This window comes from Rhincodon typus, chromosome 2, assembly GCF_021869965.1.
Source record: "Rhincodon typus isolate 14 chromosome 2, sRhiTyp1.1, whole genome shotgun sequence".
NCBI lineage: Eukaryota > Metazoa > Chordata > Chondrichthyes > Orectolobiformes > Rhincodontidae > Rhincodon > Rhincodon typus.
The window spans coordinates 30,839,635-30,857,096 of NC_063333.1; the positions used below are offsets into that span (position 1 = coordinate 30,839,635).

At 40.1% G+C, this 17,462-nt stretch overlaps 1 protein-coding gene across 5 annotated transcripts in view; it reads left to right on the plus strand.

Annotated features, from left to right (window-relative positions):
• LOC109937219 (rho GTPase-activating protein 12-like) overlaps positions 1-17,462 on the plus strand; it is a 200,182-nt gene that overhangs the window by 36,813 nt on the left and 145,907 nt on the right. Inside the window, exon 1 of one of the 5 annotated variants that reach the window (XM_048613351.1) lies at positions 16,051-16,181. The exons of the other annotated variants lie outside the window; for them this stretch is intronic. Within the exon in view, the coding sequence (XP_048469308.1) occupies positions 16,104-16,181 (78 nt within the window). The 5' untranslated portion in view covers positions 16,051-16,103. Of the gene's footprint in view, positions 1-16,050; positions 16,182-17,462 lie in introns of those variants that run through there. 5 annotated transcript variants of the gene reach the window in all.

Below are 17,462 nucleotides of genomic sequence, written 5' to 3' on the forward strand. Positions count from 1 at the left end.
AATAAGTGGATTGCTTTGAAACTTGATGGTATTGAGAGCTTTATTTTATTCATTCATGGGAAATGGGCATTGCCGGTTGGGCCAGTATTTATTGCCCATCCCTAGTTGCTCTTGAGAATGTGGTGGTGAGCTGCTGCCTTGAACCAGTGCACTCCACATTCTGTAGGTAGACTGTCAATGTCATTAGGGGGAGAATTTCAGAATTTGGGCCCAATGACACTGAAGGAACTCAAATATATTTCTAGCCAGGGTGGTTATTAGCTTGGGTGTGAACTTGCATGTGGTGGTGTTCCTGTGTATCTGTTGCCCCTGTCTTTTGTGATGAAAGTGGTTATGGGTTTGGAAGGTGCTGTCCAAAGAGCTTTGTTGAATTTCTGCAATACACTTTTTGTAGATGGGGCACACTACTGCTACTGAGACTCGGTGGAGGTATGACTCCAACCAATGGAGAAAATTTCCTTTTATTCCCATTGACTCCAGTTTTACTAGGGCTCCTTGATGGCACACTTAGTCAAATATTGCCTTGACATTAAGGCTAGTCTTTCTCACCTCACTTCTGGAATTCAGCTGTTTTTATTTTCTTCATGCTTGAAACAAGGCCGTAAAGAGATCAAGATCTGAGAGGCCCTGGCAGAACCCAAAGTAGGCATCAATGAGCAGGTTATTGCTGAGCAAGTGCTGCTTGATAGCACTGTTGATGACACCTTCCATCACTTTACTAATGACAGAGATTGGACTGATGGGGTGGTAATTGGCAGGATTAGATTTGTCCTGTTTTTTGTGTGTAGAGGATATGCCTGGGAAATTTTCCACATTAAACAAAACTGTGGATCAAAAACAAAGTTGCTGGAGAACTCAGCAGGTCTGGCAGCATCTGTAAAGGACAAAACAGAGTTAACGTTTCGGGACCCTCCCTTCTGAATAAGGGTCCTGACCCGAAACATCAACTTTCCTGCTCCTCTGATGCTGCCTGTCCTGCTGTGCTCCTCCAGCTCCACACTGTGTTATCTCTGAAGAAAACCCGGTTATCTTTCCAGCAACAGTTGTCGTAAACTGTGACTTTTAAACTAATAAGTCAGACACCCCTTTGAGTGAACCAGCAGCTTGTGTCTCTCACCAACCAGTAGAAGTATCTGGAGAAAGGCAGTTAAAGCGATATGCTGGTCAACAGAAAAGTCAAAAGGAACAGGACCTGAGAACAAAGACTATTGAACTGGCAGTCCAGTTTTTCCCCCTCTGCGCCATAACCTGTTTTTCATGTATGTGTGCATGTAGGGTGAAGTTTGAGGATTAGAGTTTTAATTAGTAATGTTATACATCAATGTTTACAACTGCTTATCTGTAGCGAGAGTCTAATGACTTCTAATAGCTATTTTTTGTTCAATGCAAAAAACTGGTCCATGCTTTCTATCAAACTGGGCCTGAAGGCCAAATAAATTGGCAACATTTGCTGGATTTGGCAGGGCCAGTCCTTCGTGGAATAGGTTGGCTCAGTCCATTGGTCGAGAAATAAATATTTATCAAGACGCAGAAAGCTTCGGTGTCCTTTTTTGGATAGCATTACAGTCTGTGGTAGGTAAATTACTTGGGAAGATTCTGAGGGCTAAGATGTGCATGCATTTGGAAAGACAGGGTTTGATTAGGAGTGGTCAGCATGGTTTCGTGCATGGGAGATCATGCCTCACTAATTTGTTAGAGTTCTTTTGATGAAGTAACCAGGAAGGTTGATGAGGGCAGGGCAGCAGACGTAGTTTATATGGATTTCAGTGAGGCCTTTGATAAGATTCCACATGGTAGGCTGCTCTGGAAGGTTAGATTGCATGCAATCCAGGAACAGCTGGCAAATTGGATACACAATTAGCTTGATGGTAGGAAGCAGAGTGTAATAGTGGAAGGATACTTGTCAGACGGAGGCCTGTGACTAATCGTGTGCCTCGGGTCGGTACTGGGCCCATTGCTGTTTGTTATTTATAGCAATGATTTGGATGAGAATGTACAAGGCATGACTAGTAAGTTTGCAGATGACACTAAAATAAGTGGTATCGTGGACAGTAAGGAAGGTTATCAGAAATCTCAGCAGGATCTTGATCAGCTGGGGAAGGAGTTTAATACAGATAAGTGTGAGGTGTTGCATTTTGGATAGTCAAATCAAGGTAGGAGTTTCATGGTGAATGGTAAGGCTTAAGGAGTATAGTGGAACAGAGGGACCTCTGGAGTTGAAGTGCACGGTTCTCTGCAAGTGGAGTCACAGGTAGAGAGGGCAGTGAAGAAGGCTTTTGGCACCCTAGCCTTCAGTCAGGGCACTGAGTATAGAAGTTGGGAAGTTATGTTGCGGTTGTACAGGACGTTGGTGAGGCTGCACTTGGATTATTGTGCTCTGTTTTAGTCACCTTGCTATGGGAAGGATGTTATTAAACTGGACAGAGTGCAGAAGAAATTTACAAGGATCTTGCCAGGACTCAGGACTGAGTTATAGGGAGAGGTTGGACAGAGCATAGGATACTGAGAGGGGGATCTTATCGAAGTGTATAAGATCATGAGAGGCATGGATAGGGTGAATGCACTCGGTCTTTTTCCCAGGGCTGGGGAATCAAGGACTAGAGGGCATCAGTTTAGGGTAAGAGGGGAAAGAATACATTGGAACCTGTGGGGCAGCTTTTCACACAGGGTGGTACGCATTTGGAATGAGCTGCCAGTCGAAGTGGTTGGGATAGGTACATTAACAACATTTAAAAGGCATTTAGATGAATACATGGATAGGAAAGATTTAGAAGGATATGAGACAAGTGCAGGGAAATAGGGTTAGCATGGATGGACATTTTAATCGGCATAGCTCTTTTGGGCCAACGAACCTGTCTCCATTCTGTAGGACGCTGATTCTGTGATCGCTCACTTCATACTCCAGTCTTGTATTGGGGCTTGTACTGGTATGACCATTTTCTTGTACAATGGAAATAAATGGCTATATTTAACTAATAGCATAGTTACAGATAAACTACAGTGCTGGCTTTGTCATCTTTATAAAATATTGTGAGCTGCACTACAGTACATTGGAGATTTTGGTACTGGTGTGATCTAACTATGGTTAGAGCCAGTCCTGATTTAAATCCTTTTCTAAAGGCCTGTAGTTGAAAATTGATCCCTTTAATGTGGATTTGGGTGGTATTTAGCAATCCTTTGAGTAGAATTTCTTTGCCGCAGTAGCACAATGACGGATTATTGACCATTGCTTCATCAGCACAGTTTGTAGAGAAAATTCTTGCCATCTCAGCTGTAATATCCTGCTTACTGAGTTTATTTACAGCTGCATTAGCATCTCAAGGATAGCATTTAGAATGGTTTTGTTAATTTTATGAAGAAGTAGGCCAGGACTAATTAGCTTTTTAAAATTGTCAGTCCCCTGTTAAAACTCCCTAACTTGTTGCCAGAGTGCTCACAGGAACATGTGTCTTAAATCATAATCCTAATTTTGCTTGATATGTGGTTGTTACCTTTTTCATTGATGTTTGTATGTACATTTAAGTATACTTATCAGAGACATTTTATTTTTTTTCAATTTTCCTTTATTTGCTTATTAAAACAACAAGTAGGTATTAATTTGGTTTACTACTTCAGACTTGGCTGACATTAAGTGGAGAAAAAAAAAAGACTAGAATCACACAGCGGTCAAGTAAAAGGCATCTAAAAAGAACTTTGGAATAAAAATTAGTTTCATTATGGAAATATTCAAAGAATAAATATTACTGATGCTGAAATTAATCCATTGAGAAGTATTAGCCCAAATTTTGCATTTCCAACCGAGTTGTTACGGTGGTTGAATCACTGTTTTGCCTGGCAGTTGAATTACCAAACATAGTGAAAAGTTCTAGCTTGAAAAATTCACAAAAAAGGTATGAAGTGTTGAAGTTATAAAAGTATAGTAGTGAAAGTTGTCTTGCTGGTGTTTCCAAATTTGTAAAAACAAATTTATGTGAGTATAGACAATTGTCTGAAATTTGCGCAAATACCTACAACATTGAGTTGTCAGCTACGATCTATTTATTTATGCTTTTGGTTACGTTTACTATTATAAATTTCTGGGGCTTATGAGCAAAAGACCCTCTCCCCCACCCACCCGCCATTAAAATTGAGTTTTCTTGTCTTTGCATCCATAGGTACAAAATCTAGGAAAATCTTTATTTCTTTGTTACTCTATCATCAATAGGGCAATAACATGGTGAATGTATTTTATGTTTGTTTGTTTGTTTTTTTAAGATTGGAATGAGTGCCATGCTTTCATAAAGTTTGAAATGAAGGAGTAGAATCTGGGAAAAGTAAGACAACTGTCTTTTGTTAAGAAACCAAATAAGTTGAAGATGACAACACTGGTAGCTGACATATGCAGTATGTTGTCCAGAGGAAAATCTAATTTCCTGTCACTTCCAGGTGTCAAAACAAGTAAGCAGTTCTATATCAGGAAGCCAATGAAGGCATTCATATTTTTGCTAGGCAAGATGTAAACATTGTTAACATTTTATTGCCTGCTTGCTGCAAAATGTTTTTGAACTTCAAAGAAGTGGTTGTTTTAATTGTCCTAGGAACTTTGTTCATTTTTTAAAATAGATTGCACACTAGATACACAAAGGGAAATTGTAACTGCGTATGAAATAAATGAAGCAGCATACTCTACGCTTTGTGGGTGTGTGACCACATAGCAATCCAGGCAGGCTACACACAATACGTGGTCCCCTTTTAGGAATTGCATATGTACAACAATCCTGAAGGGACTACACAGTTTGATTATGCATAGTAAAAGGACATTAGAAGGAGCATTGAAGCACATATTCAACTAATGGGGTACAATGTAGTTGATAGGCTACAATCTGAATATGATTAGATAGTGAATGCTCCAGGGTGTAGAATCTATTGAAATGACAGGAACAATTGGGAGAGAAGCTGAATTAGATCTTTTAAAAAATTGCCACAATTAGAAAAATAGCATAATTATTATAGTTTTTGTTTTTTTGCTTTGTGAGGATGACCGGGTAGTGGAGTTAGTATTGATAGAGTGAAGGAACAACAAAGTATTCCAGACTAACAAGTTGACTACAGGTCTCCTGATAAACAAAAATTTGTTTATGTACTTTCAATTTGATTTATGAAAGATTTATGATCTTAACACGGTTGTCTGAAAGGCACGCATGTCAGAACTGATCTCCTGATCAAATAGATTTTCCTCTTTGAGTGTTTTGGACTTTGACATTGACATTGGTTTATAATATATTCAGAATGAAAGTTGCATAACTGTTCCAATATTGGAGTTCAAATACTATAGTACCCAGCAATTTGTTCAAAACATTCAATGGCTGCAGTACTCTAGGAAAGCAGCTAATTGTTTAAATAGATGCACAAGGGAGTTCACTGGCCTTGTGGGACTTGTAAAGAGTAATTCCTAGCATGCTTTAAATGGCTAGTTTTGCTGTAAGCCAAACATCTAGAATTTATATACACAAATGACTGAGTTTCTTCAACAAACAGTGATGGATTAAGAACTTGCATGCATTCAAGATTCTGATTTCTGTAGGACAGAATTTTTTATGGAAAACCTGTTCCTATCATTTTAAATCCAAAAAATTACATCTGGGTTTAATCACCTTACTGCAAATTTTGTATGTTATTTCTTTTGTTGTAAGCCTTATTCCTAGTATTCAATGAGAGTACAAATTGGCACCTGTGATTCTCTCAGATTTCTATTGCTTCACTGTTCACTGATTTATTATTTGATAGAAGATTCTTTAAACTGGCTAAATTATCTAAAACCCAATTTTCTGTTCCAGCAAACTGACTACAGTTTGCAAGTATCTAAAAAAAAATTACGTAGTGAAATCAGAGATTCTTTCTCATTCATTCACTTCTATGTACATTTAGATTGGTGATCTCCAAAGTAATTGAACAATTTGAGCAAAAACAAAATGCTGTAGATATTTGAGATTTAAAATAAAAACAAAAGTACTAGACCAACTCAGTTCTGGCAGCATCTGTGGAAAGAGAAACTGAGCTAATGTTTTGAGTCCAATATTAGCATTCTGAGTTTTATTTTGAACTAGCAATTTAACACCGTGTAATGTTGCTTTACATATATTGAAACCTTTGGTAATACGTGGAAAAGATACCATTGCACAGTTAGTGCCGTCTATTTGTTACAAAGAAACCACACAGCTCATTGCTGATCTTTTACACAAAGTGGCTTACAAAGGTCTAACAATTACTGTGGCATGGAATTCTCCTTTCTGGTGCCAAATTAAGGAGTTTCCTAGTCATTCTACGGTGAGATACACAGCCATATAGCATGGAAACAGATCTCCTCCAATTCGTCCGTGCTGACCAGAGATCCCAATCTGACCTAGTCCCATTTGCTAGCCGGTGGCCCATTTCCGTCTAACCCCTCCCTATTCATGTACCCATCCAGATGCCTTTTAAATGTTGTACTTGCATCCACCCCTACCACTTCCTCTGGCAACTTGTTCCATACATGCACCACCCTCTCTGTGAAAAGGTTACCCCTCAGATTCTTTTTAAATCTTGCCCCTCTCACCTTAAAACTATGCCCTCTGGTTTTGGACTCCCTAACACTAAGAAAAAGACCTTGGCTATTCACCCTATCCATGCCCTGCATGATTTTATAAACCTCTATAAGGTCACCTCTCAGCCTCTGACGCTCCAAGGAAAAGAGCTCTAGCCTATTTAGCCTCTCCCTATAACTCAAACCCTCCAGTCCTGGCAACATCCTTGTAAATCTTTTCTATACCCTCTCCAGTTTAACAACGTCTCTCCTATAGAAGGGCAACCAGAATTATATGCAGTATTCCAAAAGTGGCCTCACCAATGTCTTGTGCAGCCATGACATGACATCCCAACTCCTGTACTCAATGTTCTGATCAATGAAGGCAAAAGTGGACCCAATCCTTGAACACTGACAGTTATTTACAGTTACATATTAGAAAAATACACTACTTAATCCAATAATTTACAGTTTATAATCTGTTGGTGTTGTTGATATTTCCATTCAACTTGTTCAGAGATGTCATTATATTCCACTGGAGCAGGTGGGACTTGAACCCTATTCTTCTGACTCTGAAATAGAGACACTACCACTGCACCACAAGAGGGCCTTCCTATTGATGTGATAATAAATACCCAGTTAATGCCTACCGACTGCATACAATTAAACACAATATAGAATTAAGAAGCAGGTAAAAGCCATTCCATTCCTGCACTCGTAAGCTGAGTACTTTCCAAAGATCTATGAAATAAGTACTCACTTTACAATTGAAGCAGATCAAAAGAAATAGGCAAAATTGTTATAAGTGGAATATAGAAAGTGAACAGGAAAAGGCATGCCTAAATAAGTTGTTACTCAGGACAGGTCGTGAGTTTGAATCAGGATTTGTAAACGTTACAAACTTGTTCAAGGGCTTGTGGATATACTGCAAAGTTGTATTTCTATGCCGTCACATTGATAATCTCAAAATGTTAGACTAAATTATCAGTTAACTGTCTGACCCTTCCTATGAAAGGCTTGGTGCAATGTCATGTTCTCTGCAAAACTCCTAAAGACACATGTATTTATTCACTCACAATAATGAGTATTTCCTGCTAGGCTTTTATATATTTACCCTTTTCTAGTTGATCTCAAAAAGGTGGTGATGAGTTGCTACCTTGAACAGCTGCAGACTACATAGTGTTGGCACAGTACAGTACTGAATTTTTTAAAAAACAGTTCCAAGATTTTGGCCCACCAACAGGTAAAGGAATGGCAATCTAATTCCAAGTCACGATGGTATGTCGCTTGGATGTGGTGGTAATCCCATGCATCTTTCGCCTTTATTCTTTTTGATGGACTACGGCACAGTTTTGCAAGTGCTATTGAATGAACCTTGATAGGTTGCTGCAGTCCATTATCTATACAGTACACACTGTCACTCTGGTAGATGGTGTGAATGTTTAAGGTGGCAGATTCTGGTTTTGGGCTGCTTTGTTTTGGATTGTCTTGAGCATATCAAGTATTGTTAGTGCAATGCCCATCCAGGTAAATAGAGCAAATTTGGTCCTCTCCAGACTGGTGACTGACTTAACATTAAAAAGATATTCAAAAAATGCAACTTATTGTACTCTTTGCCTTAGCCACTGAGCCTCGGCAGTAACCATAGTAGCAAATCAGCTTATTTGCAGCATTGCCTTTGAATTACCATTGGACACCAGTAATGCTCTCCTCATATGAGGATGTCTTGACTTAACCTGTAGTACTGTAGTTTCCCAGCACAAACCTAATTTCTTTGTAGTTTTGTATTTTTTATTTTCCAAGTGGAGCCTGCATCCAAGCTGTCACGTAAATTCTGGATTTATAAACTTGAGCATCACACTGAATCCAATTAACTTTCTGTAGTAACACTAAGCCTTGAAACTTCTGAGAAAGTTTACAACTCAATGAATAGAACTAGGACTCTATTACCCAACACTGAACTTCCTGTGCCCTAACTAGGCAAGTTTAGGATCTGGCACAAGAGAAGGGAATTGAGAATTCAGTTATCTTTTAAATATTTCACAATAAAAACTCCCAATGTCATCAGTAATTTCATGTAGAATGAGAAAGAGACCATTTGTTTCAAATGTGCACTGGACCTCTTGGTACCATTTCCTAACTTTTGCTTGTACTCTTTCAAAAAAAAACAAACAAATGTGACCTTTCATTTTAAAGCTGTTGCTTTTGTACCTACATTTGCCCTGGGTATTCCATGTCCTAACAGCCTTATGTGAGTAAGACATTTGAAGGCAATATAATAAATTGTGTATAATTGTGAAAAACAGCCAACAATAAACACATTTAGTGCTTCTTCATTGAGCTTATTTATAATGTTTTGTTTGAAATAAACAGTACTGAGAGGAAATTCCATTCAAGAATCAAAGAATCCTGCCTTTTTCTTTACATTCTTGAAATGAGTGTGAAGAAGTTCTTAGCAGGAACCGAGCAAAATTACTAATCGTGACATTTTTCATACCTAGACCGTCGTCCCAATATTCTTCTCAATTTCTTACATTTTGTTTATTTTCAGCTAAGAGCTTCTTTGAGCTGGGGCAAATTTATATTATGGTCTGGCTAGGGACAGTAACCTTTTCTACCTTTTTTTTTGAAAGGGGCATTAATCCAGAAACTTACTAAGAGAATAAAACCACAAGTTCCTCAATTTTGAACAAATTAAATTTGATACAATCTATAATATGCATATGTTATACTCTTAACATCCAGAATTAACATGAGAATAGATTTGGTTGGCAGTTAAAGTGTGCTCAGGCATCTCCCAGGACATACCAGATAGTAAATGCAGACAGGATGGATACCTCAGATTTTTCAGCAATCCCCACACTTTAGTGATACTGTGGATCATAAAATCTCATTGAAACTTTGATTCCTGTACAAGAGATTCTAATTCTTCAATTTTGATGACCCAGCTTTGCAACTCACTCAAAAAAGCCACTTTGTCACAACTGCCTTAACTACTGCTTACACCCTAATAGTTCACTGACTTTCCCTTTTCTGGGACTGCACTCCCCCTGGATTCTGTAAGCAACACTCCTGTGCCTATTCTAACTTGTGAGCAGCCAGCAAGCTTTACCGAGTTGACACTGCACAGGGTTTCTTCGATCTCTAGTCATTCTCAGCTGCACTAAGCACCTACTGCTTTTGCACTGACTTATTAAAGGCTCATAGGCTTCTCGATCCTGTACAGCTCCCAGGGATTTTTGAGTCTTAACTGCTCAAGCCAGGTTGGTGACACAGCGTACTGCTAAGGCTCCAGGCCCTGACAACATTCCAGCAATAATACTGAAGGCTTGTGCTCCAGAACTTGCTGCTCCCCTAGTCAACAAGGTGCAGAGCTGGATGAACACAGCAGGCCAAGCAGCATCATAGGAGCAAAAAGGCTGACGTTTCGGGCCTAGACCCTTCATCAGAAATTTCTCAGCTCTGCACCTTGTTGTCTCAGTTTCTCCAGCATCTGCAGTTTCTACTATCTCTGCTCCCCTAGTCAAGTTGTTCCAGTAAATACAACACTGGCATCTGTTGGACAATGTGGAAAATTGCCCAGGTATGTCCTGTACATAAAAAGCAGGACAAATCCAACCTGGCAATTTACCACCCCATCAGTCTACTCTTGATAATCAGTAAAGTGATAGAAGGTATCACTAATAGTGCTATTAAGCAGCATCTGCTCAGCAATGACCACGCTCCTGACTTGTGCCTTGTAGATGGTGAACAGGCTTTGGGGAGTCAGGAGGTGTGTTACTCACCGCAGTATTCCTAGCCTCCCACCTGCTCTTGTAGTCAGTGTGTTTATATGGTGAATCCAGTTGTTTCTGGTCAGTGATAACCCCAAGGATGTTGATCGTGGAGGATTCGGTGATGGTAACACCGTTGAATGTCAAGAGGCAGTGGCTAGATTGTCTCTTATTGGTAATGGTCGTAGCCTGGCATTTATGTGGCACGAATATTACTTGCCACTTGTTAGCCCAAGCCTGGATATTGTCCAGATCTTGTTGCATTTGAACATGGACTGCTTCAGTATCTGAGCCGTTGTGAATGGTGCTGAAGATTGTGCAATCATCAGCAAACATCCCCACTTTGACCTTATGATGGAGGGAAGGTCATTGAAGCAGCTGAAGGCGGTAGGGCCTAGGATGCTACCCTAAGGAACTCCTGCGGAGATGCCCTGGAGCTGAGATGGCTGACCTCCAACAACCATGACCATTGTCCTATGTGTGAGGTATGACCCCCATCAGTGGAGGGTTTGCCCCTGGATTCCCATTGATTCTAATTTTCTAGGACTCTTTGATGCCACACTTGGTTGAATGCAGCCTTAATGTCAAGGGCTGTCCCTCTCACCTTGCCTCTGGAATTCAGCTCTTTTGTCCATGTTTGAACCTAGGCTGCAATGAGGTCAGGAGCTGAGTGGCCCTGGCAGAACCCAAACTGGGCATCGCTCAGCAGGTTATTGGTGAGCAGGTACTGCTTAATAGCACTGTTGATGACACCTTCCATCACCTTTTACTGATGATCGAGTGTAGACTAGGGTGGTAATTGGCTGGGTTGAATTTGTGCTGCTTTTTATGTACAGGACATGCTTGTGTAATTTTCCGTATTTTCGGCTAGATGCCAGTGTTGTAACTGTACTGAACAGCTTGGATAGGGGAGTGGCAAGTTCTGGAGCATAAATCTTCAGCACTATTGCCGGAATGTTATCAGGGCTCGTAGCCTTAGCATTATCCAATGCCTCTCACCATTTCTTGATATTACGTGGAGTGAATCGAATTGGCTGAAGACTGGTATCTGTAATGCTGGGGACCACTGAAGGAGGCTGAGATGGATCATCAACTTGGCACTTCTAGCTGAAGATTACTGCAAAAGCTTCAGCCTTGTCTTTTGCACTGATGTGCTGGCCTCTGCCATCATTGAGAATGAGTATCCTCCTCTAATGAGTTGTTTAATTGTCCACCACCATTCATGACTGGATGTGACAGGACTGCAGAGCTTCGACAATGGCAGAAACAGCCCTGTCAACCCTGCAAAGTCCTCCTTACTAATGCGGGTCACCGGACCCGAAACGTTAACTGTTTTTTCCTTCACAGATGCTGCCAGACCTGTTGAGCCTTTCCAGCAACTTTGTTTTTGTTGCTCCTTACTAATGTCTGGAGAATAGTGCCAAAATTGAGAGAGCTGTCTCACAGTAGTCAAGCAGCACTGTCTCTAAGGTATGATTCCATGAGTATGACAATGTCCCAGACACCACTATCATCACCCTTGGAAAGGTCCTGTCCCACCGGCAGGATAGACCCAGCACAAGTAGCGCACAGTAGTATACAGTTGGGAGAGAGTTAACCCCGGGAGTCCTCAACATTGACTCCGTACCCCATGAAGTCTCATACCTTCAGATTAAACATGGGCAAGAAGACCTTCAGTTGATTACCATGTAGCCTGTACCATGTTTTCCCTCAGCTGATGAATCAGTACTTCTCGGCTGATGAGTCGTCGTAGAGTCTTGCAGCGGGGGAGGGAATGACCTAGTGGTATTATCGCTGGACTGTTAATCCGGACACCCAGATAATGTTCTGAGGACCTGGGTTCAAATCCTGTCATGGCAGATGGTGGAATTTGAATTCAATAAAATATCTGGAATTAAGAGTCTAATGATGACCATGAATCCATTGTCGATTGTTGGAAAAACCAATCTGGTCCACTAATGCCCTTTAGGGAAGGAAATTGCCATCCTTACCTGGTCTGGCCTACATTTGACTCCAGACCCATAGAAATGTGGTTGACTTTAAAACTGTCGGTGGGCAATAAATGCTGCTTGGTTAGCGACACCCTCATCCTGTGAATGAATAAAGAAAAAAAATCTGATTCATTGTTTGCGGGATTGCTTAGCTCTGTTTATTACTTGCTGCTTATCTTATTTGGCATGCAGGTCGTCCTGTTTGGTGGCACGAGGTCTAGTAGTTTTTCCCTCTTGTTGCTTCCCTCGCCGCCTGCCTTAGGACACAGCTGCTAGACTAGATCTTTAGGACCTGACCAGCTCAATCAGTATCACTGCTGCTGAGCTACTCTTGGTAGTGGACATGTGAAATCTCCCACCCAGAGTACATTTTGTTTCCTTGCAATCTTCTGTGCTGCCTCCAAGTTCAACATGGAGGAGTACTGGACTCATCCCATAGGTTTACATGTGTGTACGCACACGCATGCCTGCGCGCACACACATACATGCTCTCTCATACACAGTCTCTCAAGTGCGTTCTCGCTGTCGCTCTCACTCTCTCTCTTGCTCTCTCGCTCTCGCATGTGCACACTCTGTCTTCCCCCTGCTACTCTCTCTCGCTCTATCTCACTGTCACCCCTTCTCACTCCCTCTCCCCATGCGCACACTGTTTCCCCCCCCCCCCCCGCCCCCCCACTACAGGCTCTCTCTCTCTCTGCGTCCTGCGCGCGCGTGCGCGCACAAATCTATGGGGTGAATTTGTATTTCCAGAAAAGTTGTAAAAGCACACAATTTACAGACAGTCAGTGTGATATTTTATAAATTCCTACTTTAGAAATAAAACCAGTCTGACTTCAAACCAAAACACAAACAGTTTCTAAACAAGGCCTCACACCTAATGTGCATTGTCTAACCTAAAAGGTCACCTCTTCTTTACGCTGATAAAACCTTGTAGTTTCAAAGTGTTTTGAAAGAAATTTGTGGATTTAAATATACTTATTAATCAATTAAAACCTTCTAACTGAACTTTTAACAGCGTCTTAGGTTTGTTTAATATATTCTCATTGGTGGTGTGACCCTTTGATCTTTTACTTATAAATTCTGTCTGATACCAGTGCTCTCACTCACCTGAAGAAGGAGCAAGGCTCCAAAAGCTTGTGTTTTCAAGTAAACCTGTTGGACTATAACCTGGTGTCATGTGACTTCTGACCTTGTCCACCCCAGTCCAACACCGGTACCTCCCCATCTGGATTACTAGTCTAGCAATAATACCACAAGGCCATCACCTTCCCTATGTACAAGATACACTGTAGAAATTCACTGAAGATCTTCGGATATCACCTTCCAAACCCATGACCACTTCCATCTAAAAGGACAAGGGCGGCAGTTACGTGGGAACACCACCACTTTCAAGTTCCTCTCTAAGCCACTCACCATCCTGACTTGGAAATATATCGCTGTTCCTTCACTGTTGTTGGACCAAAATCCTGGAATTCCCTCCCTGATGGCATCTTGGGTCAGTCCACAGCAGGTGGACTGCAGAGGTTCAAGAAGGCAGCTCACTACCACTTTCCCAAGAGCAACTAGGGACAGGCAATAAATGCCAGTCAGCAATGGCCGCATCCCACAAATGAATTTTAAAACAAGCCACGCCAGCAACACAATTTTTGGGATTGTGTCTCCTCGTCCAACTTGCAATTATCTGACTGACTAACTGACTGACTGACTGACTGACTGGCAGCCAGAAGATAGCAACCTTCAGCTTCCATTAGCTCTGGCCAACTAACTAAAACAGATCCTGACCCTGATTGAATCATTGAATCCCTACAGTGTGGAAACAAGCCATTCGGCCCAACAAGTCCACACTGCCCCTCCGAAGAGCATCCCACCCAGACCCATTCCTCTACCCCTGATTTCCCATGTCTAACCCACCTAACTTAAACATCCCTGGGCACTATGAGCAATTTACCATGGCCAATCCACCGAGCCTGCACATTTTTGGACTGTGGGAGGAAACCCACGCAGACACTAGGAGAATGTGCAAACTCCACACAGACAGTCACCCAAGGGTGGAATTGAACCTGGGTCCCTGGATCTGTGAGGCAGCAATGCTAAACGCTGCGCCACCGTGCCACCCACAAATTGATCCAGATTGATCTGGATTACCTACTGAAAACCACATAACAATCCCCTCCTTTGTTCCTAGGCAGGATCGAATCTGTCAATCGTTGTAATATTTGGGAAGAATGTTATTACAATTCTCCAGCTAACTATTTCTGCACAGCTGCTGGCCCAGAACACTTTCAGCACAATTGGATACAAAATTGTCAGTTGCTAATAACAGTACTTGGATATTGCTGAATTTTTATCTAACACTTTTTTTAATGAAAATATTAGTATTGGGAATGTAGTTCTATTTTTTTATGGTAGAATGAAGAAGGTAATTGCTTGGCAGTACACTTTCCTACATTTCCTAAAAAGAGAAATAAAGTTAAAAGTTTTTGTCTTGTCCTCATCAACACTGAAACACAAGAAAACCAATGTAGAAAGCAATAATTAAGTTATTGCGGAGAAAATATAATACGTCTGCACATTTCACCTATGTCACTGAGGAAAAGACCATAGAGATGGCCAATCCTCATAGGATTACCCAGTCTTCACTTGCTTGGTTTGAATTTAATCAATTAATGGTTCCTGCTGTATCTTTATGCCAACCATAGTTCAACCAATAAGTACTCCCTTCAACTTCATATCCCACTTTAGCAATAAATGCAAGCTACATAAGGGGTATTACTAACTACAAGAATTGAGTGACTGGATTGTGAGAGAAGTTAGGAGGTTAAAAAGTTCAAATGTAAACTTAATGTGCCACTTCACTTTTAACAGACAGGATGAAGGGTGGTAACAATTACAATCTCAGGAGGCAAATCTGTTAATTAAATCTTTTAAGAAGGCTGTGCATTTTCTATTTCAACAAGATTTCTATTTTTAAATCATCAGCCAAATTTTCTGGGACATGATTTAGTGTCAGATTAAAAGGGGCAAGAAGGGTTTGAATGATCACTTTAAGTAACTTTACACTGCTGCCTATGGTATAGTTGAGTTAGAACTGTTTTCTCTAGGTTCATCATGCTATCCTGTAAGCACCAGACCTAACCATCTGTCAAACACCAATCTCCTCTTGACACCCAGCAATTACAGTTCCACGATGTGATTAACAGCACAATGCCTTTGCTCCCCAGCTGGCTTTACATACTCTGCTTTACCCAGCCCACTGAGAGACAGCCAGCTTATCATTCGAATATAAATGCCCTAAAGTTAAAGTTTCACAGAAATAGTTTGAGTTTATGTATTGATGGGTACAGGCACTCAGTCTTTGTAAATTCACCATAATAATAATGACAAAGTACTTCAAATCCTGAACTGTTGCATTGTTATAGCATTTAATGTCTTGTAAAATTGTCTATCAAATTTGTTTCTCAGACTGAATTTCTATGATCTGAAAATAAATTTCTATCTCATTAATTGTAAGAATTTGTATAACAATTCTGTCTCGTATACATTCTATTTCATGAATCTTCTTTCAAATTATTTCTTGTTGTTAGAGAGGGTGTTGAGATAAAATCGTTAATTAGTCACATGGTAGTGTATTAAAGTAAACCACAGCTCTGTTTCAGAGAGCACATTCAGGCTAGTTTTGCATTGGCTAGGCTTTACTTATGACTTGGCAAAAACAGTAGTTCTAACTTCCGCACAATCCATATCAGTGTTCATTCTACTGTACCATATGAATCTGTCATCCACAAAGACACGAACCTGATGCAGTTTTCGACATTTAGGGGTATCAGCAGGGACGAGGAAGAGGATGATGTTTTTATTTGTAGTTCACCTTTAAAGGTATAGTAAGAAAAAGCTTTTCTGCAAATCAAGCTGTGTCTCAGGGGTACAGTGTTTGTTTTCCTGTGCGCACTGTAATCTAGCTAATACTTAATTATGCAGCAGTATTTTCTAAAACAAATGTAGTTTGGCCGTTTGGTTTGAAAAATGATTGCAACTAGATAAAGTAGTAAGTTTCAAAATATTCTGTATTTTGTGGTATGCAATTTGAGACTTTTTTTTGTTTTGCAATATGAAAAGGAAATAAAAGCAATTTGATGTAATGTCTTACTCAGTATGTTTGGATTTCATCATGCAAGCGCTGGAATTTTTAAAGATGGTTTTTGGAGGGACAAAATCATAATTTTTAAGTTTCCTTGTACACTTGTTTCACTTGCTGTATGTAAGTTGACTGGTTTTACCCTAGCATCAGGTTTAAAAGGTTTTCTGAAAACAATTATTCTGATTGTTTAAGCTAATCTGCCAAATATTTAGTGCTAAACCGCTGGCATTTTGGTTTGCAAAGCAAAATGGAACAAACCAATGCACAGTATACAGTCATTGTGTACTTTGTCTTGATGTTTGTCTTTGCTGACCTGAGGTCTGTAAACCTCTGGCCACTATATTCCTTTAAATGTAAGTGTTTGCAAACTTGAGTTTAGCTCAGAACAGATTAAACCCTAAAATGTGCTTTATTGGTGATAGTTACAATCAGCTTCAGGATCGAGGTTGCTTTCAGTGATTAACAGGTTTATACAGTATACAATGTTTATTACTGTTTCCTGCAGCAATGAAATGTGACATTAAATGTTGAACTGTTTTGAGAGGTAAAAATAAATCTTATTATAAATTTTAATATGTTTCTGACTGAAATGTATTAGAAATTACATTTAGATTTACCTTTTTTTTTAAAAAGGCAAAGTTGACAAATATTTGGGAAATTCTATAGATCAGCAGTTCTCTGCTGTACACCGGATTGTTTTTGGTATGCGTTTCTTTTGTTTTGACTATGAAGTCAACTGTTTCTATTTATCCTCTCTAACCTCCATAAAAGAAAAGGAAAAAACAAATTGAAGAACAAAAGAATTACAACAATATCGTCACAAACAGCTAGGAAGTGTGTTGGAAATTTAGTCCCACTAATCCAGATGACATCATAAATATGAAAATTTGACTAAACCACTGAATTTCCCCAATTCAATCTGTCTAATATAGATTAAAAGAATAGTGCACAAAATACTTATTTTAATCCAATTGTTGTAACCAATGGCAAAAAAAATGAATTGCTAACTTACAACTCTA